The sequence below is a fragment of the Prionailurus bengalensis genome, chromosome A1 (genome assembly GCF_016509475.1).
Source record: "Prionailurus bengalensis isolate Pbe53 chromosome A1, Fcat_Pben_1.1_paternal_pri, whole genome shotgun sequence".
Taxonomy (NCBI): Eukaryota; Metazoa; Chordata; class Mammalia; order Carnivora; family Felidae; genus Prionailurus; species Prionailurus bengalensis.
The window spans coordinates 201,080,820-201,107,558 of record NC_057343.1 but is presented as its reverse complement, the minus strand read 5'-3'; the positions used below and the strand labels follow the sequence as shown (position 1 = coordinate 201,107,558).

The window sequence follows — 26,739 nt, the reverse complement described above, 5'->3', positions numbered from 1 at the left end:
AAAACTTAATTTAACTTTACATTAGTTATGTCTATACCATCGACATGCTAACTTAAAAGCCTAGATGTATAACTTAACTATTCTAAGAATATAATTAATTTTGAACAATGTCATTCTCCTTTTACTAATAGATATTAGTATTCAAACATTGGTACCACTCAATAACTCAGATATCACTTATAATATGTGTAATTCAAAGCATAAATAAATAGTGCAATGAATCTTCATCGTTCATGATATTCCAAAGTTTTAAAAATAGGATTGTTTTCGTCTCTTTTTGTTTGCTTATTTGCTTTTGAGGTTGAATAAATTTAAGAAAAGGAACATATTGAGATATAGGGATTACAGGACGTACTTCTAAATTTTCAATTTTTAACTTCAGATAAAGTAAAATAAAATTGCAAGAGAATTTAAGAGATTAATTTAACAACCAATGTAGCAAGCAGAGAAGGAGGGAAGAGAGAGGGAAGGAGAGAGAGGGGAAAAAAAAATCCAAAGCTTCCTTTACATACCTAAAAGGTCAAAATCTTAAGATACTCTTAAGAATTATGTGGAAAAGGCTGACAATCATCACATTTTTTTGAAACTGCTTAAGTTCTGGGCTTAAAGCAGGAATGTAGTTCTGGCATTAACAATTGGCATATTCTAATTTCAACTTCTTAATGCTGTTTTCCATTGCTTTTAAAACAAAAAAAAAATTCTTGAACACTTCCTGAGTTATTATTTTTCAAGGTGATTTTAAAAAACCAACTTGGGGATGGGGATTGATTATACTAATCAATATTATTGGTATTCATTATTTGGTAAACTAATCAAAGGCATCAATTGTGATTTTTCCCTTAACTAATTGGCATCATGAAGTAGTGTTATAGGAGGAAGAACTATGGATTATTCACTGAGCATGAACTATGACCACAGCTGCTTTTCCCTTGAGCAACCAACAATTAAACTGGGTCAAACAAATTCCCTTTTATTCTTCCAATTTTTTTTTTGCAGGTTCATACTTTTTTGTTAAATTTTAATAATTGAACCAGAGCTTTACATAATGTTAAACTTTGTAGATGCTCTTTAGGATCTTAACTAGACTTCTCTTTCCCATTTTTCTCCTTTTACATCTAGCAGTTCTAACAGCATTTAATGTAATGTTTTTCTGGTGTGATTTAATCACAATTTTATCAGGAGTTCTTGGCATTGAAAGGCTGATGAAAAGGAAAGATCAGAGGTTGGGTTAATGGAGATATTAAGAATTGGAGTATGTATGATGTGGGCAAGGAGACAAGTGCCAGCTTGGATGACTTTTAGGCAGTGGAAATAGGGGGATCAGAAGTCCTCAAATACTTTATAACATCATTAAAAGCTGGCAGTTCATGTACCTCATTTGTCTTTATTTAGTGGATTTTCCCAAAGAATTTGTCTTCTTGGACTCTCCTTGAAAATTTGGAAGATCTGGCAAGGCTGGCAATGGGCAGGAGCCATGGTGGCCTGCCCTTGAGTATGACACCTGGACTCTTCATTTACCATGGCATCTATACCAGCCCAGAGCACTCTTAGGTTCCTGCCTGATCCTGGGGCTTGTGGGTTCATGGTTTCCGCTGAATAGAATAAGTGGTAGTATATATATAATACAATAGTAAAAGTGAATAGTATAACCTTTGTTCAAGATAACAGTAGGGAAACCTGGGGTTCAGTCGGGTAAGCGTCCAACTCTTGATTTCGGCTCAGGCCATGATCTCACAGTTCATGGGTTTGAGTCCCCTCCCCCACCCCCACCCCGCCATCGGACTCTGCACTAACAGCACAGCATAGAGACTGCTTGGGATTCTCTTCTTCCTCTCTCTCTCTCTCTCTCTCTCTCTCTCTCTCTCTGCACCCCACCCCCCTGCGCTCCCTCTCCGTCAGAGTGAGTAAATAAATAAATTTTGGGGGGAAAAAAGAATAACAACTGTAGTGATGCTGGCTAACAACTATGTGCCATGTGTTATTTACCCCACACTGTTCTAAATGCTTTACATCTAGAGAACCATTTAATCTTCACAACACCTTGCATGATAGTAGATATGATTATCCTCGTTTATAGATAAAGCCCCTGAAGTCCAGATAACTGAGAGACAAAAGATGAAGGAAAGCACCTCCTTTCTCTAGTTCGGTGACCTGAGGGTCTCCTCCCTACACCGCTGACACCTGTCTCCCAGCCCAGCTGCTATCTTCTCCCTCCCTTCTGTTTGTCCTTTCTTTCTGAGGCACTTTCTCTCAGAGGCTTTTTTGACCCGATAGTTTCAAGAGTTGACAATTTCTATTATCTTGTGAAATCATAGAAATGATCTCTGGGGGGGAAAAAAAAGAAAAAAAGAAAGAAAGAAAAAAGAAATGATCTCTAAGTTTTACAAATGGAGAAGTAGAAGACTAACATTTTCCATGTGTTTTGTCATTGTTCTCATTTCTTTGAAGACGTGTGGTCCCCTGTGGGCACAGCAATGCGGAAGCCAGTATTATGCAACTGGTGTTTGTTCTGATATCAGTCCCAATTTTCAGCTCTTGGCCAGCTTTGCACCTGCAGTTCAGAGTAAGTGATGAATGTGCAGAGGGTCCGAGCAATACCTTACATGAAGGGCAGAGGCGGGATTTATCAAGTACCACCCAACCCCTCTCAAGTCCATTTTACTTTGTCCTATTTGCATATAAGTGTGAAGAGTGAATTAACAATGGAAATCTGTTTCTTTCATCTTTTCCTGTGTAGCCTGCCCTTCCCTCATAGATGTTGTGGTTGTATGTGATGAGTCAAACAGTATTTATCCCTGGGATGCAGTAAAGAATTTTTTGGAAAAATTTGTCCAAGGCCTGGATATAGGCCCCACAAAGACACAGGTATGGACATGAATAATACATACACTAACCCACAGATTTCTTTCTAATAAAATATTGTTAGATATGAGGTCTTAATATTTGCATTTGTCAAATCCCCACATTAAATGCATTTAATGTTAACCTTGACAGTTAATTGAAATTTGTACTACATTGAGTTTTTCTGTCTATGACGTTGCCCAGTGTTGGTCTTTGAGCTTAGATTTCTATTTCTGACAGGCATCAGATATAGGATGTAGCATTTTCATCTTTTTCAGCTGCTTATTTTTCCCTCCTATAACTTATAAATTTATCAATACATTTTAAAATCCAATATGTATTATTTTCTTGACAGCCACTTGGACTAATAATTAATTTCTTTTGTTGTCCTTGAATTTCTGGGATTTTTGTAGAGAAGTCAATAGACAGTCAATAGGCGCCTGGGTGGCTCAGTCCATTAAGCATCAGACTGATGATCTCACAGTTCATGAGTTTGAGCCCTGCATCAGGCTCTCAGCACAGAACCTACTTCAGCTCCTCTGTCCTCTCTTTCTCTTCCCCTCCCCCATACATACTCCCACATGCTCTCTCTCTCTCTCCCTCCCTCTCAAAAATGAACATTTTTAAGTCTATAAACAGCATAATCCTATCTTGTTATTTTTTAGTCTTTTATCATATTTTACTCAGCCCTTGCTTTTTTACACAGAATAAGACTTTTTAATACTTTTGTATAGCTCTCCATGTTTTAAGGAGTCTTTAATTTGCTTTTCTATCTTCTTGAGATAGGCATCCAAAACTCAGGAACAGAAGCTTCACGCTTCCATAAAACTGAATAACATTTATTGTTAAAGTTCTGGGTCTTCTTTCTTTCTTTCCTATTGGATTTGCCCTTTCATGGTCATTCTGGTTGAACCAATATCAACAGAGCCAGTTGACAGAGTTCCCAGTGTATATTCTTGGGTTGTTCCTGTCATCTGATGCCTTGTGTCCAACATCTAGTAACAATTGTTGGAACATCTTCCCCTAAATGCTTCACAGTTAGCTATATTGAAATTTGATTTTCTGCTTTCCTGTATAGTATTACAAAATATTATTATATGTTTTCCATTGATGTTGCTTTTCAATACTAAGAGGACATTAATGTTCACCAAATCTTTGGAGGTTTCACTGTGGGCTTTTACCAGAAAATTCTATGAATAAGACCAGGTATAGCATTTCTTTCTGGATAGCATCCTGTTAAGGTCCCATTATAAGAGAAGTTTTCCTAGGTATCTGCTTGTTTTATCCATCTCTAAATGGACTTACCCCATAATATGACTTACTATATTTAATAGTCTCTTGAATGGAATTCATGGCCTTCCTCTTCTTGTCTTCCTACCCCCATGCATTTTCTTCATCTCGAGAGGTGATTTACAGTCTCTTTTTCTTACCATCTAAATTTGACCTTTCTGTAAGTCCTAATATACTACATTTCCTTAAGTCTTCTATTCATTATTCCCCTTTCTCACACAGGAGTTTTGGGACTGTCATACCATCTTCCTCTCATATTAGACTTTGAAATTCATAGAGTGATTTTTGATCCTGTCCTCTCTCTCAAGTCTTACATACTGTCCTAAAGAGAAGCCTCCACAAATATATTTTTCACATCTTCCCAGTGCCTACTTCGTTGCTTCCTAGCAAAAGTAGCTGATTGAACTCAGAAATCCAGGCCTTGCCCCTTCCACCTTCCTTACATACTGACCTCTGTCTTAAGGACCCTTTTACAATACTGACCTCTTGTTGCTACTTCCTATTCTAGAAGCCCCCAACTCCTATGCATAGAGGATGATTTCAGTGCTGAGAATAAGGACATTAATAGAGAAGTATTTGGCCTTCTTGATCTAAAGAATTAGGGTATGTGCCCCAACCTTGTTCAGAAGTTGTTCCATCTGTCAGATTTCTCAGATGAGACTCTCTCTAATGGCATTTTCTCTGAAGGCCAAAAACCTCCTGCCTGCTTGCACATATAGCAGCTTTCTTCCAAAGATGCTAAAGTCTGTGATTAGAGGAAATCCAGAACAATAAATGCATTCAAATTGACTGTTTTGATTAGCTCACTCTTTTTTTCTTTCATATTCAAATATAATTCTTTGTTTATTTTGCACCTGTTTTTAATTGATAAGCTGTTATCTTCCATCTATGACTGCTTATAATTGTTTACATGTATATATACATTGTTAATCAGAAAGTTTATATCATTTTAATCTTTCTGTTATGAACTGTATTCTAATATTATCCATATTAAAATATTATAAGGCCCTGCTTAAAAATCCATTACTAGATAATCTATAACTATTGTAGTCAAAAATCTATAAATATTTCTCTTGAGAACCAAATCATATATGATAGGACATGATCTTGCTTATCAACAAATACTACTGCTGTAACTAACAGCTTCTAACAAAGAACTCATTCCATTGGAAGAAAAATAGCTATTCTTAAGAACAAAATTGAAAATGCATATCAAATACTATCGTCCCACTTCAAATGAACTTTTGATTTTGATTTATATTGGTTAATTAGAAATTATTTATAACTTAATGACAAGCCTTTAATAAACTTATGCTTTCTTGAAGGTGGGGTTAATTCAGTATGCCAACATACCAAGAGTTGTATTTAACCTGAACACTTTCAAAACCAAAGCTGCAATGATTGAAGCAACATCCCGGACATACCAATTTGGTGGAGATCTCACAAATACATTCAAAGCAATTCAATATGCAAAGTAAGTTATAATGTAAATAGCCCAAATATTTTGATAAAATAGAAGTGCTTTTAAGTAAGAAAGAAGAAAAAGAGACAAAGAAAAATAACATACTTAGTGTCCACACTTAGAAGTAATTAAGAAAAGTTCAAACATTCTGTCATTTGAACACTTTGAGAAGGCACTAGGAAATGAAATTTTAAAGTCTTAGATTTCTAGGATTTTTATAAAATATTCCATGACTTTTAAAGAAGATTTTATATAAAGTAAAGGAAACAACATTAAAAGACCTTAGGTTAAGTAGGAAATGGAGCAATCTCCAATTATTTGTTAGTATTTATCAAGGCCACAGACAACTTGAGCTAATGGAGCCCTTCATGCACATTAAGAAGGGCCATAGAATCTTAAATGTTTATGAACTTGGAGTATGAATTGAATGGAATGGGCTCACTATACTTATTACAGTCCGGGTGGTGTGAATGTTACAACTGTATAACCCTCTCTTAATTTTTAGCTCAGTGTCTCTGTTTTCTCAGAACTCCTTTTAATCATATACCTTTACAAAAATGCTAAAGACTCTCCTATTGTTAAAAAATAAATGAGAACAATAACTTCACCTTCCTTTAAGTCTACCTCCTGTCTTTGTCATCTTGTGCATTTCTTCCTTCAACTACCATAACTCCTTGAAAAATTGTCTATTCCCCCCCCCCCACTTCCTTGAAACATATGGCTTGCCACCAGGTGAACGTAGCTCTCTTTATCAACCAACAACCCAGTGGTCCTGCCTCAAACCTCATCATCTTTAGCTTCCCTTGCCATTTGCTGACGACGAACACAAACTGCTATTCCAGCCCCAGTTGTCATGACATCACAAACTTCTAGAATCCCTGCCAGCTTTTTGTCAACAATTTTGCCTCTTCACTGGCTCCTTTTCCTATTTTTTCTTTACTAAACAGAGCCCTCTTTTTTTTTTATAGCTCTTTTCTCTTGGGCATTGTCTCCACTCTCATGGCATCCACATTAGCCCTGTGTGGGTCACTGCATTGCTATGTAGTCATTCTGAATTCCCTCCCAAAAATCCACACAGGCATTCAGTTGATGCTGGGTATATTTAATTTGGAGTGTTGGCTCACTTATCAAATTCAATACATCCTAAACCAGCCTTATTCTTTTCCCTACCCATGCTCATGACTTTGCTGTTTGACTCATGCTACCACCTTTCCCCCAGGCATTCGAAGTAAACACTTGCTGGTTTTCTTTATTCTTTCTGTTCTTTCTTAATCGCACACATCTGGTCAGTCACCACATCCTGTCCTTTCTATTTCTGCATTTCCTATTGTATCCGCTCATTTTTCTGGATGTATATTGTAGTTGCTGTTTCTATCAACCATTGACTTTCCCTATATGTCTCATAAGCAGATGAGAAGATATGATTGGTTTGGTTAATCTCTATTGTCCCCATTGAGATGTTCTTTAGGGCCACGCTATCTCTGCTGGCCAGTCCATTGCCTTTTGGTGAAGTGCCCTTTATAGTCCAGTAAACTAGACTCAGAGGAAGAGTAGGTTGACATAGAAAATGGCCTAGAAGAAGCTACAGACTGCAGAGGGCTTGTGTTTTCAACAGAAAGTATGGATGTGGTATTTTTCCCTGTAAGGAGCCTGGGGACCTGGTAAGCTTTCTTCTCAAGAAGAATGGTCACTGTCTGAAGATGTAACTTTTTTTAGCTTTTATTGTCCTTTTAGAACTTCGGTTTTCTCCCTATCATCTCTCTCTTACACTATTTCCCAAGCTAATAGAAATCTTGCTGCTGTTAAGAGAATTACTTCTTTTTTTTTTTTTTACTTTTTTATTATTTTTTTAATGTTTGTTTTTGAGAGAGAGAGACATAAGAGCGCAAGCAGGGCAGGGGCAGAGAGAGAGGGAGACTCAGAATCTGAAGCAGGCTCCAGGCTCTGAGCTGTCAGCACAGAGTCTGACGCAGGGCTCAAACTCACGAACCATGAGATCATGACCTGAGTCAAAGTCGGATACTTAACTCACTGAGCCACACAGCTACCCTGAGTGAGAATCACTTAACTGCTTACTCACATCTTCCAGAATTTAATTACCTTTCTTTCTCTTTTTCTTTTCTTTTCTTCTTTTTTTTTTTTTTTTTTTTTGGTCTGTTTCTTTACAACATCAAATAGAATTCTGACACTGTTTTAGTAAATATTGCCATTTTCCATTTATCTTATTTCATTGTGTGCCTATGGTTATCATCTATTATTCTAAGACCTGAAGGTAATCAGAACAAATGAGGCACAGTTTCTACCCTCAGAAATCTTATAATCATGCATGAGTTCATAAAGAGTATAATTCACTCAAAAAATATTTCATGTAAGTACTGTATTCAAATTTGGGTGACAAATATAAAATCTTTTTCTATCCTTCTACATTCTATATAGAATCCAGGAAAGTTTTAGGGATTAAAATGATATTCTCAGTGTTAAACATACTGAAATTAAAGTGTCCTTTATACATTCAGGTGAAAATACTTAGCAGGCATTGAATACATAAATTTGAAATTAGAGAAATAAATGGAAAAAGATGTAGACTTTCAGGTGTCATCATATAGGTGGTAGGTAGTCCAAAGGAGTGGGTGGCATTCCTCAGAAAGAAATACAAAAAGAGAATCCAGTAGACAGAGAAAATGTTATTGGACAACCGGATACCCATCTAAAAACAAAATAAAGCTGAATCCCTGACTCAGTCAAATCAAAATAAATTTCAGCTGCACCAAAAATTTAAATCTAGGAAAATGGAATTATTAAAGGACTATGAGAAACTGGGTGATTAAAAGAAACAATTCATACAGCTCAGAGCCTGGAGCCTGCTTCATATTCTGGGTCTCCCTCTCTATCTCTTCCCCCTTCCCCACTCATGCTGTCTCTCTCTGTCTCTCAAAAATAAATAAACATTAAAAATTTTTTTTAAATAAAAAAAAAAGAAACAAGTCATAGAGATAAGAAATCCTTTTAAAATACCATGTCAAGGGGCCCCTGGGTGGCTCAGTCGGTTAAGTGTCCGACTTCAGCTCAGGTCACGATCTCGTGGTCTGCGCGTTCGAGCCCCGTGTGGGGCTCTGGGCTGATGGCTCAGAGCCTGGAGCCTGCTTCTGATTCTGTGCCTCCCTCTCTCTCTGCCCCTCCCCCATTCATGCTCTGTCTCTCTCTGTCTCAAAAATAAATAAACGTTAAAAAAAATTTTTTTAAATACCATGTCAAATATAAAATAAACACATAAAAAGTTAATGAAATTGATTGTATCAAAATATTAAATTTCTATACAGAAGTGTATATATACCACTAAAATTTAAAAGATTAATGAACTGAAGAAAATATTTATATATATATGACAAAAGATAATTTTCTTGACTAACAAAGATCTTATTAATTAGAAAAATAATGAACAATACAAAGAAAAATGGACAAAGATAAAGAAAAATCAAGAGTTCATAGAGAAAAAATATAAATGGCTAATATAAAATGCTCATTATCTCTTCATAATGAAAAAGTACATATTAAAACAATGATATATTATTTCTCACTTATCAAAATGCCCCCAATTTAAAAGTTTAATAATCCTCATTGTTAAGGAAAGGAGATGGAGAAACGCATTTTTTTACATTATCGTAATATAAATTGGTGGAAATTTTTAGAGGACAATCTGGCAATATCTGTCAAAATTTGAAATGTGTAAATCCTTTGTCCCAGTAGTTTCACTACTAAGATTTTATCCTAATGACACAGTTGGAAAAGTGTGCCGAGATACATACACAAAGACATTTATTACAGTATTACTTGTAAAACTCAAAATGCCCTAAATGCACAATAATGAGGAACTGGTTAAACTATGGTTACCCCCAAATAATGAGATATTATGCAGCCATTAAAAAAGGAGAGCTTTGTATGTGCTGGTATGGAAAGAGCTCCATGAAAATGAAAAACAAGTGTGTGGACTATGCCCCCATTTGTGTGAATGTTTGAGGAATAGACTATGCACATACATCTAAAGAAAATGTTTTCTTTTTTAAAAAAAAATTTTTTTTCAACGTTTATTTATTTTTGCGACAGAGAGAGACAGAGCATGAACGGGGGAGGGGCAGAGAGAGAGGGAGACACAGAATCGGAAACAGGCTCCAGGCTCTGAGCCATCAGCCCAGAGCCTGACGCGGGGCTCGAACTCCCGGACCGCGAGATCGTGACCTGGCTGAAGTCGGACGCTTAACTGACTGCACCACCCAGGCGCCCCTAAAGAAAATGTTTTCTATAAGGAAACATAAATTGATAAAAGTGGTTTCCTTTGGAACAGTGGCTTGGTGTCACATTTTTAAAAAATGTTTATTTGTGAGAGAGAGTGTGTGTGTGGGCATGTGAGCAGGGAAGGGGCAGAAAGGAGGAGACAGAGGATCTGAAGCAGACTCTGCAGTGACAGCAGAGAGCCCGGTGTGGGGCTTGAACTCACAAACTGTGAGATCATGACCTGAGCTGAAGTCAGGTGCTTAACTGACTGAAGAGAGACCCAGGTGCCCCTACATTTTTATTTTATACCTTTCCAGGGGCTTCTGGGTGTCTCAGTCAGTGAAGCGTCTGACTCTTGATTTCTACTCAGGTCATGATCTCATGGTTCATGAGATGGAGCCCTGCATCAGGCTCCACGCTGTTAGGGGAGCCTGCTTGGGATTCTCTCTCTCCCTCTGTCTTTGCCCCAGACTCCACTCACACACACACACACACACACACACACACACACACACACACACACCATGAAAACTATGCAAGATGTATATCTATTTCCCTTTAGGCTGCAAATAGAATGTAGGTAAATATGTCACCAGAACTGACATAGAGATAAATTCCAAGTCACAATAGGTCATGCTCAAAGAAGTTAGTTTCAGAACTAACTTCATGAAGAGGTTAAATTTCTAACCAGAGGTCCACATATTAGCTTCATCTTTTGATAGTGAGTTTTTAATTCTGTCTGCCACAGAGATTTTGCGTATGCAGCAGCTGCTGGAGGACGGCCAGGTGCTACCAAAGTAATGGTGGTTGTAACTGATGGTGAATCACATGACGGTTCAATGCTGAAGGCCGTGATTGATGAATGCAACAATGACAATATACTGAGGTTTGGCATAGCGGTAAGTAGATTTTCTTTTTAGTTGTCTTTCAGTTAATGGGTGAGTGCTCCTTTGTAACATCACTTCCCAAGACCGCACACTCTCATTGGCTGCTCACAGCTTTACAGGAAAAGAAAATTTTTACTCTGTCTCCACGTCTTGTTGATTTTCAGTCCCATTGACTACAGGGTTATGGATTTACTTCTCCAGAGGCTCCATTCTGTTCAGAAATATAATACTAGAAAGTATAATGGGATAGTGGAGTACAGCTCTAATGACCTTTTTTCTCTCTGTCTCTATTTTCAAGGTTCTTGGGTACTTAAACAGAAATGCCCTTGACACCAAAAATTTAATAAAAGAAATTAAAGCAATTGCCAGTATTCCAACAGAAAGATATTTTTTCAACGTGTCTGATGAAGCAGCTCTACTAGAAAAGGCTGGGACACTAGGAGAACAAATTTTTAGCATTGAAGGTAAAAGAACTCCATCTTTCAAAAACTTTTTTTGAGAATTCTTGATTTTATTACTGTATATTTACTCTAATAATGTGACCTTGTATACCTTATATGAAAGGACTCCGATGAATCAGTAAGAAAAGTAGACAACATGAATAAGTAGGTTATAGAAGATAAGATACAAATGGCTAGTAAACATAAGAAAATATTCCCAATTTCAGTAATTGTTTTAAAATATAAATTAAGTCAATGTTACTTTGTGCCTAAAAGATAACAACGATTAGTAATATATGATCTTGGAGATATTATGGGGAAGCAGAGAAGCTCATATACTATTGATAAGATTATAAATTGTATAGCTTTGGGGGGAGGGCAATTTAGCAATATCTATTATAATTGTAAATAGTTTTACAATTTTTTACACTGCATATTTTATAATCATAAAAAGTTTTGTCTTTCTATCCTATGATATAATTTCTGAAATTCTAGAATTTGTTTACAACAAACATGTATACATTTAAGGTTAGAAAAGTATAGGGGTGCCTGGGTGGCTCAGTCTGTTAAGTGTCCAACTTTGGCTCGGGTCATGATCTCACGGTTCATGAGTTTGAGCCTTGCATCAGGCTCTGGGCTGTCAGCTCAGAGCCTGGAGCTTGCTTCGGATTCTGTGCCTCCCTCTCTCTCTCTGCCCCTCCCACCTTGCACTGTGTCTCTCTCTGTCTCACAAAAACAAATAAAGGTTAAAAAAAATTTTTTTTAAGTTAGAAAAGTATAGTGAAGATTTTTAATAGTTCAGATTTCAAGGAAATATGTTATATACCAGATCTACGATAATTTACTTATACGGCCTTGGAAGGTCTAGTCGGTGTAGAAATACTCAATGTTTAAGAACTCACTGTTTGGAACACATTTCCCAGTTGGTAAAAAATCCCACATGATCCAAATTCTGGTTCCTGGTCATTAGTTCAAATAACTCTCAGCAGTAAAGAGCCTATTTTATTGAGCACCTGCTATATATCAGGTATCTTTCAGAAGCTGGGTCCAGGGCATTGCATAAATTAAGCATTAATTCTTGAATCTTATCTTTATTTCCTGATTGTCCACTGGAGTCTTCTATCCAAAAAATATTATTGCTTCTTTAAACATCTGATGATACTTCTAAGCTGTTTAAATCAGCATCAAAATCCAAATCCAATGTGCTCTGAGATAATATAAAATTATTTGGCTTCCTATGGTACAACTTACACTTGTTTGTGGTGGCATTGACATGAATAATCACAATTCAACCTAAATGCCAATTAGAAATGATTTTGTGCCTTACCTGCTATTATGGATTTTGGGGAAGCACTGTGCTACTTTATTAAAAATTGTCTTGGGGCACCTGGCTGGCTCAGTCAGTGGAGCATGTGACTCCTGATCTCGGGGTTGTGATTTTGAGCCACATATTGGGAGTAGCAATTACTTAAAAATAAAATCTTAAAGAAAATGAATCTCTTCTCATCCTTTGTAAATTATTACATCTTCTAAACAAGTGACTGTGTCATGTTATATATTATATATATTACTCTCTATGTCAAAGTGTTGGTCTAGGAACTTATTCCTTTTTGTGAAGATTAATGAAATGTAACCATTTTGACCATACTGAGTCCTGCAGCTCTGGTGTCAGGGGCAGGCACATATGTAGGCAAACTGCCCAATTGGTAAAATTCCTACTCAGTCTTGAATCCTGGATCCTGAAACCTCACCCAAATATCTGTCTGGTTAGTCTTCATGACATGTCAGCTACCTGGCTCTTCCAACTGCATCTGAGATATGTGTACACTTATTAGTACCGATATTTTTTTTTTAATTTTTTTAACGTTTATTTATTTTTGAGACAGAGAGAGACAGAGCATGAACAGGGGAGGGTCAGAGAGAGGGAGACACAGAATATGAAATAGGATCCAGGCTCTGAGCTGTCAGCACAGAGCCTGACGCGGGGCTCGAACTCACGGACCGTGAGATCATGACCTGAGCCAAAGTCGGACGCTTAACCGACCAAGCCACCCAGGCGCCTCTAGCACCGATATTTAAAAGCTAAAAATTCAGTTAATTTCTTAGCTAGGAATAATAACTTTTTTGAAAAAAGGCCATGACTTCAGTTTTTATCTTACCTCATCCCCTATATTGAGTGTTTTTGATATCAAGAACATCCTAAGCATACAAGTAAACGCATTAATGCGTAATCAAGATTAAGACCAACTTCAAACACTATCTTGGAAGTATTGTGGGTTCCCATATATGTTAGAATACTTCTTAGTGATTTCTCCATCCCAGAATATTTTTGAGTGACCATGAGAACATTGTGTGTGTGTGCATACGTGTGCATATGTTCACGTGCGTCTGTGTGTGCACGTGTGTTTGAAAATCTGATTTAAAAATTGACAGCAATATAATTCTCAAAATTACATTTTGCAGGTACTATTCAAGGAGGGGACAATTTCCAGATGGAAATGTCACAAGTGGGATTCAGCGCAGATTACTCTCCTCAAAAGGTGTGTAATCAGATAACTTCCAGCCGTGCTGTCATTTGGCTCAACACTTCTGGGCACAGCGGCTTTATAGAGAGAGTGGAAAAAGGAGCCATGTAGTGAGCAAACGTTCAGCTTCTCAGTCATAGTTGTTTAGTTTCTTTGTGCTGCTGCTTTGTCAACTAAAAAGTGAAGGATAACAATGCCTTCTCTTCCACGTTTCACAGAGGTTTTTATGGGAAAAAAAAGAAAATGCTCCAAAGGACAAGCACTGTATTAATTCAAGGGATTGTCATTGCAGGAATTTCCTTTAAATCAATTAACTACCAGAAAAGTTTATTTAAAAAAGACACACAAACTCTTGTTAGCACTGCCATTGGTGAATTCTGAGTTGCCAGAGTATCTCTTTTCTAAGAGCAGAGACAGAAGATAGGTGAAAAAGTGAGGAGTTAGGCCACATGTGAGATGCAGCGTCTTCTTAGCTCAGAAAATCCATTCTTCCTTGTCATAAACATCCACTTCCTAGGGCTCTGGTTCCAACTCTGCTCAGGGTCCTGGTGGGATAGTAAAGGGGCCCAGATGTAGTGACACTGGAAAAGCCTAGGGAACAGTATGAACTCAGAGAATTTGATTGCCAGAAGCAAGGATCAGGAACGGCTTGGGGTTTTTTTCTCAAGAATAAAAGGTGCTAACTTTTTCTGGATCACCAATCGTTAGAGATACTCACTCATAAAAGTTATGGGTTTTTCCCTCCGGAAAAAAAAATGTAAATGAACCCTCACACAGAGAATTTTGCACACACCTTCCTGAGATTTTTGTACACTTCCTGCAGTCCTTTCCTGCATCCCTGATTCAGAGTCCCACATTTATGACAGTCATTCTCTTCATTTCATGGTCTCTTGTCCTCAAAATGGGCACATCATTTTCCAACCTGCTGTATTTTTAATGGCTTATATTTTTCAATCCAAAATCCGTAACTTTGGTGTTTTCTACGATCTAAGATCAAAAACTGAAAAAAGTAATAAATCCCATCCTGACAACCCTGCCTTCTGTGGTGATGTACCGCTTTTGACTGTTTGGGTAGATGTTGAGTCCCTCAGAGCAGCCTATATTTCTTGTGTGCCGCCCCCCACCCCCGCTGTGCTGACCGTGGCTGTTCTCCACCAAGTAGACTGAATGTTCTGCCCTAGTTACCTTTCATCGCTGAGCTATTTTCAAATAGATGGGATAGGATATAGATAGTGGAGGAACATCTGAGAAGTGACCAAGAGAAAAGAGAAAGAATGTTGAAAATAGAATAGGTCAGAAGGGGGCCTGCCAGGATGATGTGCCTGGACAGCAGAAACGCCCCACCTCTCTTCCTCTGCCAGCTGCACTTCCTATTTTCTCAAGCATGCCCCACATCCGACCGTGAACTTTTATGACTATGTGAGACAGGAGGCTCATTTCTGACTTCTTTCTAACAGCTCACACTGTTTGGCATTTGCAGATGGGGGCCTCTGAATGCAAATTGGAAGGTGGCTATGTGCTTCTCCTGTAGCATAGTAGAGATTTATCTATAGAATGTATCAAGGTAACATAGCCTCAGGGAAGACTTTTCTCCAGCACAAAATATATTAAAACAATTTGAGCATATATCAATTTGGACATACATTCATATACGTTTTACTTTATCATCTTCTTCTTAAATCTAGACCCTTTATTTCAATGTTTTGCCTCCCCTGCATTCTCGTGCCTTAAACATGGTTTATTTTCATGGTCTTCATTTTTCATTTATTTTAGGATATTCTGATGCTGGGTGCAGTAGGAGCTTATGGCTGGAGTGGTACCGTGGTCCAGCAGACATCTCATGGACATATGATCTTTCCTAAACAAGCCTTTGACCAAATTCTGCAAGATAAAAATCACAGTTCATATTTAGGTAAGGCATAGCAGCATTTGACTCAGAAAATTTAAGCTCCCTTTTTTTAAACTAGCCCCTTGCTAGGGGGTGCCTGGGTGGCTTAGTCGGTTAAGCATCCAACTTCCGCTCAGGTCATGACTTTGTGGTTTGTGAGTTCGAGCCCCACATTGGGCTCTGTGCCGACAGCTCAGAACCTAGAGCCTGCTTCCGTTTCTATCTCCCTTTCTCTCTGCCCCTCCTCTGCTCATGCTCTGTCTCTCTCTGTTTCTTAATAATAAATAAAGGTTAAAAACAATTTTGAAAAAACTAGCCCCTCTCTGAATTTCAAGATCCATTAAGCAAAGCCCTTGAAGTGTCATCTAATTATTATATTTATTACACATGTTTATGTTGCCTCTTTGCAAATCAGACCTTGGCTACAACTATTTAATGACATACTGTATTACACTTACTGATGTCTTCTGGCTATTCAAGCAGTAGTTATTCCTGGGCAGTGCTTGCACTTCTCCCAAATGGAAATAGTTCCCAGAAGCCAATATAGTAAATGGGAGTCTTATATTAATTTAGAGTTCTTAGTCTTTTTGGTTCCTATAATAAGCAGCCACTGATTTTGAGTACCTACTATGGGACACTTCCTGAGCTGGCTATTCTATCTACATAAACATTTAAATCCTTCCCACAACCCTTTGAAGAAAGTATTATTCCCATTTTACCGTTGAGAGCCAATGAGGTTAATAACTTGCCCAAAGGCAAACAACTTAGCAAGCGGCAAATCCAGAATTTGAACCTGGGACTGTCTGACTCCATAGCCTATGTTCTGTCCACTGCATTCCATTACCTTTTAAATTCATGTAATTGTTCATTCAAAAAATACTTGTCGAGTGCCAAGTTCATGAGGGGCTGATGGGACAACCCAGAATCTAGGGCCTGTTTTACAGGCAGGTGTCGCACCCGTGTGGAGCACACTTAGATCTGGGCCTCGCCCTGAGGGAGCACGGATCACACTGACTTCACCTTTGGTCCTCTGTCTTGTTCTCCCCTCTGGTGCACAGATGCTACCACTTAAAACAATTTTGTTAATGTTTATTCATTTTTGAGAGAGAGAGAGAGAGACGGAGTGCAAGCGGGGTAGGGGCAGAGCGAGAGGGAGACACAGAATCCGAAGCAGGCTCCAGGCTCCGAGCCATCAGCACAGAGCCCGACGCGGGGCTCGAACCCAAGAAATGTGAGATCACGACCTGAGGTGAAGTCAGATGCTTAACCAACTGAGCCCCTCAAGCGCCCCCCAGATGCCACCACTTTAGATAAGCAGCAGAGGGCCCTGGGGCACAGGTGGCACCACTCTAGACAACTAGCAGACATCCTGTGGTGCACACATGGTGCTGCTTTAGGTAACTACCCTGTGACCTCACCACCGTGCCCCTCCCTCCATAAAAACTGGAGATGAAGGCCTGAGTAGGGGTGGGGAATAGCTGCGTAGAAGAGTTGTGTAATGGCTTGGATTATCTGTCCGTCTGCACCCCACCTTCCCCCCACTGGGTAAGTTACCCCCAGTAAAACTCTGTGTGAACGATATGGAGTGGCTTGCTTCGTTTTTCAGTATCAAAATACCTCTCAGTCTGGAGGGTACATTACTGACCCTCCTCCACTTTCTAACACCTGCCTCCTAACAAAAAAAGGACCTCTGGTCATTGCTACTAACTTTGGGAGACCATCTCCTGAGCTCTTCAATAGCACCTACCTCTGCAAGTCCTTCTCCTCTAGGTTACTCTGTGGCTGCGATTTCTACCGGAAAAGATGTTCACTTTGTTGCTGGTGCTCCTCGGGCAAATTACACTGGCCAGATAGTGCTATACAGTGTTGACAAGAATGGCAATGTCACCGTTATTCAGGCTCACCGAGGTGACCAGGTAAAGTCCATTTTGTAGCAGATGAAATTAATTGTGGGGTCAACCAGAGCAGACGAGGAGTGGGGAGTTGATAGAAAAGGAAACTAGCATTGAGTGCCTACCCTGTGGCTGCTTTTGTGACCTGTATTCACTTGAAGGTTCCTTAAATCTTCACAATACTGAGATCTGTCACCTTCTAACAGGTAACTGGGCATTTACCTTCTTAAGGTCAAAGAGTTTTCATGGGGTTGTGCTGTCATTAAAACCCAGTCATGTGTAGACTCAAAGCCTGTGCTGTTTGGTTATATCCAGCTGCATACTTTTGACTCCCTAAATTACTACTACATGTGTATTATTGGGTCCTAACCACAGCTTTGTTGGCAAGCTCTTGTGAGGAGTCAATGATCTGGAGGAAAAGTGAGAAGACAGGAGCAGGATAGCGTTGTCAAGACTGGGCTACTATATCTGGGCCTGTCAAGGTGTCCTGTGGCTTTGATGTTTCTAAAATTAAAGCAACTCTCTTTTCCACCACTTTCTTCTCAACATGACAGTTTGATAGTCAGAAGCTGTGATGACTCCCAGTCATGTCTGACTAGAACAAAGGCCAGCTGAATAGATTCCTATTTCCTCACCAAGAAGCTCTAACCCATGGGCTTGGCACATATTTGAAATAGGCAACCCTGATCTCTGACAACAAATTTTCCTTCCTGGAGTTAGAGAAACCAGCTATTTAGTTTTCCCTTTTCTGGAATTAAGTGTGATCCTACTGTCTATGGATTTTCCAGGAGTAAGAGAACCTGAGTCTTTGACTTCCTTGACCACAAACCAGCTATGGCCACATACTTTGCTCTCTTTAATATTTTAAAGAACCGTGCTTTTATTGTGAGGAAAAACAATGACCGTGTTATAGGATGAATCCTTTCTTGTTCATTGCCAAATCCTTAAGAGGTATTCACATAGGCGTGCAATGAGCATTTGGATTCCCAGCCTCTCTTATTTCATTGTATCTCCACCTGCTCCCCTATCCTGATGTATCTGAGAACTTGTCTCTTGTGCAAGATCATGCTACAGACACTTAAATCACACATGCCTGCCCACTCTTCTCCACCTAGAAAATTCCTTGTTTTTTAAGATGCCGTTTATATAACACTTAATCTTTCTGAGCCTTCCTGACACCTGCACTCTGATCACACAGCATTTGGCCATTGCCTCTATTACAACCTACTTAACTGCACAGGCAGGCAAAGTCATTTGTCCCAACTCCCTCTTCCCCCTCCTGCATTTCTCTATGACACACATCACAAACCTCCTAAATGTTTCTCTTTTAAATGTGGTCTTTGACCCACCAGCACCAGAAACACCTGGGGTACTTATTTAACATACCGTTTTCTAGATTGCACCCATTCAGAGTCTTTCTTGGTGATTTGTGTGCACACTAAGGTTTAAGAACCAAGTGTTACATCATGATACAACCTGAGAGAAGGGACTGTTATCTAAATGTTTCTAGTACCTTCCAGGTAGTAAGTGCTCTATTTCTGTTTGTTGAATGAGTAAATGAAAGTTCAGTATAACATTAAGAGTATATGAGTCATAAGAATCCTAAGGTTAATATGCTTTATCCTTACAGATTGGCTCCTATTTTGGTAGCGTGCTGTGTTCAGTTGATGTGAATAAAGACACCATTACAGATGTGCTCTTGGTGGGTGCACCGATGTACATGAATGACTTAAAGAAAGAGGAAGGAAGAGTCTACCTGTTTACTATCACAAAGGTAAAAAAAAAAAAAAAAGTATTAAACTGATTCAGTTGAATTTGCTTTAATATTGGTAAATAAAAAATTAATCTGCATTTTTGCAGAAGAATCAGTGAATGATCATTTTCTCTTTTTCAAGCTTATTTGTTTTGAGAGAGGAAGGGAGGGAGGGAGAGAATCCCAAGCAGGCTCTGCACAGCTTGATGCAGGGCTCAAACTCCAGAACCATGAGGTCATGACCTGAGCCGAAATCAAGAGTTGGACCCTTAACTTCTTGACCCGCCCATTGAATTATCATTTTCATATGTAGTATAGTTTATATTTCATCATTTGGAGGATGTCACCATTAAAATTTTAAAAATCACATCAAAAAGCATAACATGTAGAGAAAGAGCTACATGTATAGTGCACTGCCATTTTCCATGAGGGGTCTTTGAATCTATATTGTACAAATGAAGTCCTTATATAAATGCACATCATTTTTGAAATGTATGTACATGCACACACAAATGTCTGTGTATTTCCTAAGTATCTCATTCAGTTATTCTTCTTTACTGTGAAGAGATCATAGTAACAGAACTATCCTGTTCACATTTTACAGTGAAAAAGTCAAATTGTACCAGGCACTTTGCAAGCTTTCATATAATCCTGGATGTTTTCTACATTAGTTTGTCAAATTCTGTTGCTTAGTGTAGCAGTTAGGTATGCGTATACCCAGCTCTTGGAATTTTTAGTCCTCGCACATAAAACTTAGCATACACTAACTGGACTATGCTCTCTAAGTCCATGCCCAGAAGTATAATGAACTCGGAACTGAAAAGAAAACCAAAATTAAAAGCACAAGTTGACCTAGAAAATTAGAGAAAGGATGGAAAAAAGAGAAGCTGATGTTAATATAATAAATATTATGCTTTGCTTTTGTGGTAGTTTGTCCTACCTTACTTATTTAAATTAATGTAAACATTAGCTCTCAGAAGCAATTAAAACAGTTCTAAAGCATTTAAAGATGTGTAATTGAATATTCAATAAGGGAGGGGCAAATATAATTGTTTAAAAATTTAACAAAACCCTAGTTTCTTAAATGTTTCTTGTCAAATATTCTGAATTATCATTGTTGAAGATGAGAAGATCTCATAATACTTTGTCAATCTTCATAACAAAGTGATTTCCATAAGATTATTATAGAGAAGAAAGAATCAACACTGACCCCGTTTCATGGATGAGGAGCATTGCTCTCTTGTGAAGTCATGAATTATTTCCATTCTTGATTTCAAAATCTGGAAAAAAAAAACCTATCTTTTACAAGAAAAAAAATTTTAGGCAGACTTATTTTTTTTATAATGTGCCATTAACAATCTCATTTTCTTTTCTTTTTTTTTTTTCTGAGTATAGTTGACACACCATGTTACATTAGTTTCAGGTATATAACAAAGTGATCTGACAAGTTTACACGTCCCATCCCTCTATGTTCATCACAAATGTAACTACCATCTGTCCTTTTACATTATAATATCATTCACTATATTCCTTATGCTGTGGCTTTTATTCCTGTGATTTATTCATTACATAACTAGAAGCCTGTATCTCCCTCTCCCTTTCACCTATTTTGCCCAACCCTACCCCCTGCCCCTCTGGCAACCACCAGTTTGTTCTTTGTATTTATGGGTCTGATTCTGCTTTTTATTTATTTGTTTACTTTTTTTTTTAGATTCCACTTATGAGTGGAATCATATGGTATTTGTCTTTCTCTGACTTATTTCACTTAGCATAATACCCTCCAGTTCCATTCATGTTATCTCAAATGGCACAATCTCCTCCTTTTTTATGGTTGTGTAATACTCACACATATGTGGACACATTTTTTTTATTCATTTGTCTATTGATGGATACTTAAGTTGTTCCCATATCTTGGCTGTTGTAAATAATGTTGCAATAAATATAAGAGTGCATATATCTTTTCAAGTAAGTCTTTGCTTTCTTTGGGCAAATATCCAATAGTGGAATTACTGAACCATATGGTATTTCTATTTTTAATTTTTCGAGGAAACTGCACACTGTTTTCCACAGTGGCTACACCAATTTACCATACTACCAACCAGTGCACAAGGGCGCTCCTTTTTCTCCACATCCTTGCAAACACTTGTTATTTCTTGTCATTTTTATTTTAGCCATTCTAACTGATGTCAGTTGATATCTCATTGTGGTTTTTATTTGCATTTCCCTGATGATGAGTGAGGTTGAGCATCTTGTCATGAGTCAGCCATCTATGTTTTCTTTAGGAAAATGTTTATTCAGGTTCTCTGTCCATTTTTTAATTGGATTGTTTGGGTTTTTTTGGTGTTGTAGAAGTTCTTTATATATTTTGACTATTAATCCTTTATTGGATCTTTCATTTGTAGATATCTTCTCCCATTCGGTAGGTTGTTTTTTTGTTTTGTCAATGATTTCCTTTGCTGTGCAGAAGCCTTTTTATTTTTGGTGTAGTCTCAATAGTTTATTTTTGCATTTGTTTTCCTTGCCTCAGGAGACGTATCTAGAAAAATGTTGCTATTGCTGACATCAGAGAAATTACTGCCTGTGTCGTCCTCCATGATTTTTATGGTTTCAGGTCTCACATTTAGGTATTTAATCCATTTTGAGTTTATTTTTGTGTACAGTGTAAGAAAATTGTCCAGTTTCATTCTTTAACATGTAGCTGTCCAGTTTTTCTAGTACTGCTGTCTTTCCCCCACAGTCTCTTCTTGCCTACTTTTTCATAGATTAATTGACCATATAATTGTGGGTTTATTTCTGGAGTCTCTAACCTGTTCCATTGATCTATGTGTCTATTTCTGTGCCAGTACCATACTGTTTTTATTGCTATGGTTTTGTAGTATATCTTGAAACCTGGAATTGTGAAGTCTCCAGCTTCATTCTTAAGATTGCTTTGGTTATTCAGGGTCTTCTGTAGTTCTATACACATTTTAGTATTATTTGTTCTAGTTTGTGAGAAATGCTGTTGGTATTTTGATAGGGATTGCATTCAGTGCGTAGATTGCTTTGGGTGGTATGGACGTTTTAACAATATTAATATGAGCATGATGGAATGTGTTTCCATTGGTTCGTGTTGTGTTTAGTTTCTTTCATCAGTGCTTTATATTGATTGGAGTATATGTCTTTCTTAATTCCTAGATATTTTATTTCTGGTGCAGTTGTAAATGACATTTTAATGTCTTTCTGCAGCTTCATTGTTAGTATATAGAAATGCTACTGATTTCTGGGTACTAATTTTTCATCCTGCCACTTTACTGAATTTATTGCTCCCAGTGGTTTTTTGGTGTAGTCTTTAGGATTTTCTCTATATAGTATCATGTTGTCTGCATGTAGTGACATTTTAATTTCTTCTTTACCCCCATAGATGCCTCTTATTTCTTTTTTGGTCTGATTGATGTGGCTAGGACTTCTAGTATTATATTGAATAAAAATGATGAGAGTGAACATCCTTATCCTGTTCCTGACCTTAGATGGGAAAACTCTGTTTTTCACCATTGAGTATGATATTATTGTGGGTTTTTCATATATGGCCTTTATGATGTTGAAGTGTCTTCCCTCTAACTCCACTTTGAGAGTTTTTATCTTGAATTGATGTTGAATCTTGTCACATGCTTTTTCTGCATCTATTGAGATGACCATGATTTTTATTCTTCATTTTGTTGGTGTGGTTTATGACATTGATTGATTTGTAAATATTGAACCATCCTTGCATTCCTGTAATAAATCATACCTGATTGTGGTGAATGGTCTTTTTAATGTATTGTTGCTAATTCACTAATATTTTTCTGAGGACTTTTGCATCTATGTTCATCAGGAATATTAGCCTATAGTTTTATTTTTGTGGGGTGTTTGTCTGGTTTTGGTATCAGGGTAATACTGGCCTTGTAGAATTTATTTGGAAGCTTTCCTTCCTTTTCCATTGTTTGGAATAGTTTGAGGAGAATAGGTATTAACTCTTTGTTAAGTGGCTGGTAGAATTACCCTGTGCATCCGTCTGGTCCTGGATTTTTTTATTTTTTGGCATTTTTTTGACCAGTTCAGTTTTGTTACTTATAATGGGTCTGTTCATATTTTCTTTTTCTCCCTGGTTCAGTTTTGAAATATTGTATGTTTCTAGGAATTTACCAATTTCCTCTAGGTTGCCTAGTTTGTAGGTCTATAATTTTTTATAATCCTTTATATTTTTGTGGTGTCAGTTGTTACTTTCTCTCATTTCTTATTTGGGTCCTTTTTTTTCTTGATGAATCTGGCTAAAGGTTTGTCAATTTTGGTTACCATTTTAAAGAACCAACTCAGTTTATTTATTTTTTTTGCCTATGCCATTTATTTCTTCTCTGATTTTTATTTCTTCTACTCACCTTTTGTTTTTGTTTGTTCTTCTTTCTCTAGTTCCTTTAGTGTAAGGTTATATTGTTTGTTTGAGCTTTTTCTGATTTCTTGACACAGGTCTATATCACTGTATACCTCCCTCTTGGAGCTGCTTTTGCTGCATCCCAAAGAATTTGGACCATCGTGTTTTTATTTTCAGTCATTTCCATGGTTTTTTTTCTTTGATTTATTGACCCATTGGTTTTTTGGTATCATGTTGTGTAGTGTCCATGTGTTTTTTTCCAGTTTTTTTTTCTTGTGATTTATTTTAGTTTCCTACTATTGTGATCAGAAAAGATGCATGGTATGATTTCAATCTTCTTAAATTTATTGAGGCTTGTTTATGGCCTAACATGTGATTTATTCTACATAATCTTCTGTGTGCACTTGAAAATAATGTGTATTCTGTCGTTTGGGGTTGGAATGTTCTGTATATATCTGCTATGTGCATTTAGTCCAATGTGACATTCAAAGACACTGTCCTTATTGTTTTTTCTGTCTGGATGATCTATCCATTGATGTAAGTGGGATATTAAAGTCCCCTACTATTATTGTATTACCATCCATTTCTCTCTTTTTGTCCATTTATATTTGCTTTATATATTTGGGTGCTCCAGTTTTGGGTGTGTAGATATTTACAATTGTTGTATCCTCTTGTTGGATTGATCCTTTAATTATTATGGAATGCCTTGTCTCTTATGGTCTTTTTTTTTTTGAAGCCTATTTTGTCTGATATTGTATTGCTACCTGGCTTTTTTTTTTCACTTCCACTTGCATGGTGAATATTTTTTCTATCCTTTCATTTTCAGTCTGAATGTGTCTTTAGGTCTGAGGTGAATCTCTTATAGGCAGCATATAGATGAGTCTTGTTTGTTTGTTTGCTTTTGTTTTGTTTATTCACTCTGTCACCCTATGTCTTTTGGCTGGAGTATTTAGGTCATTTACATTTAAAGTGATTATTGACAGGTATGTACTTTTTGTCATTTTTAAATTTTTCTGGTTGTTTTATTGTTCTCCTTTTTTCTTCCCATTCTCTTTGTGATTGGTGAGTTTCTATAGTGTTAGCTTTCTTTTTCTGTATGTATGATAAGTTTTGGGTTTGTGGTTACCATAACATCATAAGTAGATAGTAGTCTGCATTAATTTGATGGTCATTTAAGTTCATACACATTCCAAAGGGGGACGGGAAAACCTTTTTCTTTTTCTCCTTCTCTTCCCTTTTTACTCCCTTCTCCACATTCTATGTATATGTTGTCATATTGTACATCTTTTTATTCACTATTTTCTTAGGCCTAATTATGGCCATTTCTTTTCCACTTAAAGAAGTACCTCTAATATTTCTTGTAAGGCTGGTATACTGGTGATGAACTCCCATTATCTTTCATTTGTCTGGGAAACTCTTTGTATGTCCTTCAAATCTGAATGATAATCCTGCCTAGTAGATTATTCTTGGTGGCAGGTTTTTTCCTTTCAGCACTTTGAATATATCATACCACTCCCTTCTGGCCTGCAAAGTTTCTGCTGAAAAAATAAGCTGAGAGTCTTATAGATTTTTCCCTTCTAAGTAACTTCTTGTTTCTCTGTTGCTGCTTTTAACATTGTCTCTTTATCTGTAACCTTTTGACATTTCAATTATTATATGCCATGGTGTGGACCTCCTTGGGTTCATCTTGTTTGGAACTTGTTGTGGACTTTGATGTCTATTTCCTTCCCTAGGTTAAGGAAGTTTTCAGTTTTTATTTCTTCAAATAAGTTTTCTATACACTTCTCTCTTCTCCTTCTCCCCCTCCCCCCTCCCCCTCCCCTTCCCCCTCCCCCTCCAACCCCCTATAATATGAATGTTTGCTTGATGTTGTCCACAAGTTCTCTTAATGTATCATGATTTTAAAAATTCCTTTTTCTTTTTGCTGTTCAACTTGTATGCTCTCCATTACCCTGTCATCCAGGTTGCTGGTATATTCTGCATCTTCTAATAAACAGTTGATTCCCTCTAGTGTGTTTTTATTTCAGTTATTATATTCTTCAACTCTGGCTCTTTTTAATATTTTCCATGTCTTCATTGAAAGTCGCACTGAGATCTTCCACGTTTTTTTTCCAGCCCAGTATCTTCACAATCATTAAATTCTTTATCCACCATGTCGCTTATCTGTTTCATTTAGTTCTTTTTCTACGGTTTTTCCTTCTTTCTTTTGGAATGTATTCCTCTGTCTCTGCATTTTGCTTGACTTTGTTTCTGAGGATTAGGGAGAATGGCTATTGCTCCTGAACTTGAAGGATGGTGAATGGTACTTGTGTATGGTGTCCGCTTGTGCAGACTGTGTGTGCTTGGTGACTTTTGCTGGCTGGCTGGAGCTGAACGGTATATACTAGTTACTCTTTTAAACTTTAAAAAACTAAAAATAAAAACTTGGGTTTTTTTCATTAAATTTAAAACAAAAACAAAGGGAGCCCTAAAATTCCACAGCTTATTTTCTGTGTCCTGGTACCACAGAAGCTGGTGTGGGCTTGCAGACCCTAGGCTTGCTGAGGTGGCAAGCTCCCTGTGATGACCAGACCTGCCATTTATAGTGTTGAGACCAGGGGGCACCTGGGTGGCTCAGTTGGTTATGTGTCTGACTTCGGTCTAGGTCACGATTTCAGCATTCCCAAGTATGAGCCCCACGTTGGGCTCTGTGCTGACAGCTCAGAGCCTGGAGCCTACTCCAGGATTCTTCTCTTTCTCTACCCCTCCCCAACTCGGGCACATGCACTCTCAGTCTCGCTGTCAAAAATAAATAAACATTAAAAAAAAATTTTTAATAGTATTGAGAGCTGCCTGTTATGGCATCTGAACACACTAATTAGGGTGTTCGGACCCTGCTCCAGTCTGTGTTTCTAAGACAGAAGGGAAGAGAGTGTTGCTACCACTCCTTGGCCCTTTGAAAACTGCCTCCACCATGTGGCAGAGTTCTAGTGTTGTCTATTTTATATGCTGATTGCTTTTATTTTTCTTTTTAATTTTATTTAAATCCAAGTTAGTTAACATATAATATAATGTTTCAGGAGTAGAATTTAGTGATTCATCTCTTACATATAACACCCAGTG

At 37.6% G+C, this 26,739-nt stretch overlaps 1 protein-coding gene across 1 annotated transcript in view; it reads left to right on the top strand.

Moving 5' to 3' along the window:
• Nucleotides 1-26,739, top strand: part of ITGA2 (integrin subunit alpha 2) — a 114,271-nt gene that overhangs the window by 53,481 nt on the left and 34,051 nt on the right. The window contains exons 5-13 of the mRNA XM_043598708.1: nucleotides 2,449-2,563; nucleotides 2,738-2,865; nucleotides 5,457-5,605; nucleotides 10,614-10,764; nucleotides 11,051-11,216; nucleotides 13,656-13,732; nucleotides 15,491-15,629; nucleotides 17,376-17,521; nucleotides 19,128-19,271. Of these exons, the coding sequence (XP_043454643.1) occupies nucleotides 2,449-2,563; nucleotides 2,738-2,865; nucleotides 5,457-5,605; nucleotides 10,614-10,764; nucleotides 11,051-11,216; nucleotides 13,656-13,732; nucleotides 15,491-15,629; nucleotides 17,376-17,521; nucleotides 19,128-19,271 (1,215 nt within the window). The remainder of the gene's footprint in view (nucleotides 1-2,448; nucleotides 2,564-2,737; nucleotides 2,866-5,456; nucleotides 5,606-10,613; nucleotides 10,765-11,050; nucleotides 11,217-13,655; nucleotides 13,733-15,490; nucleotides 15,630-17,375; nucleotides 17,522-19,127; nucleotides 19,272-26,739) is intronic.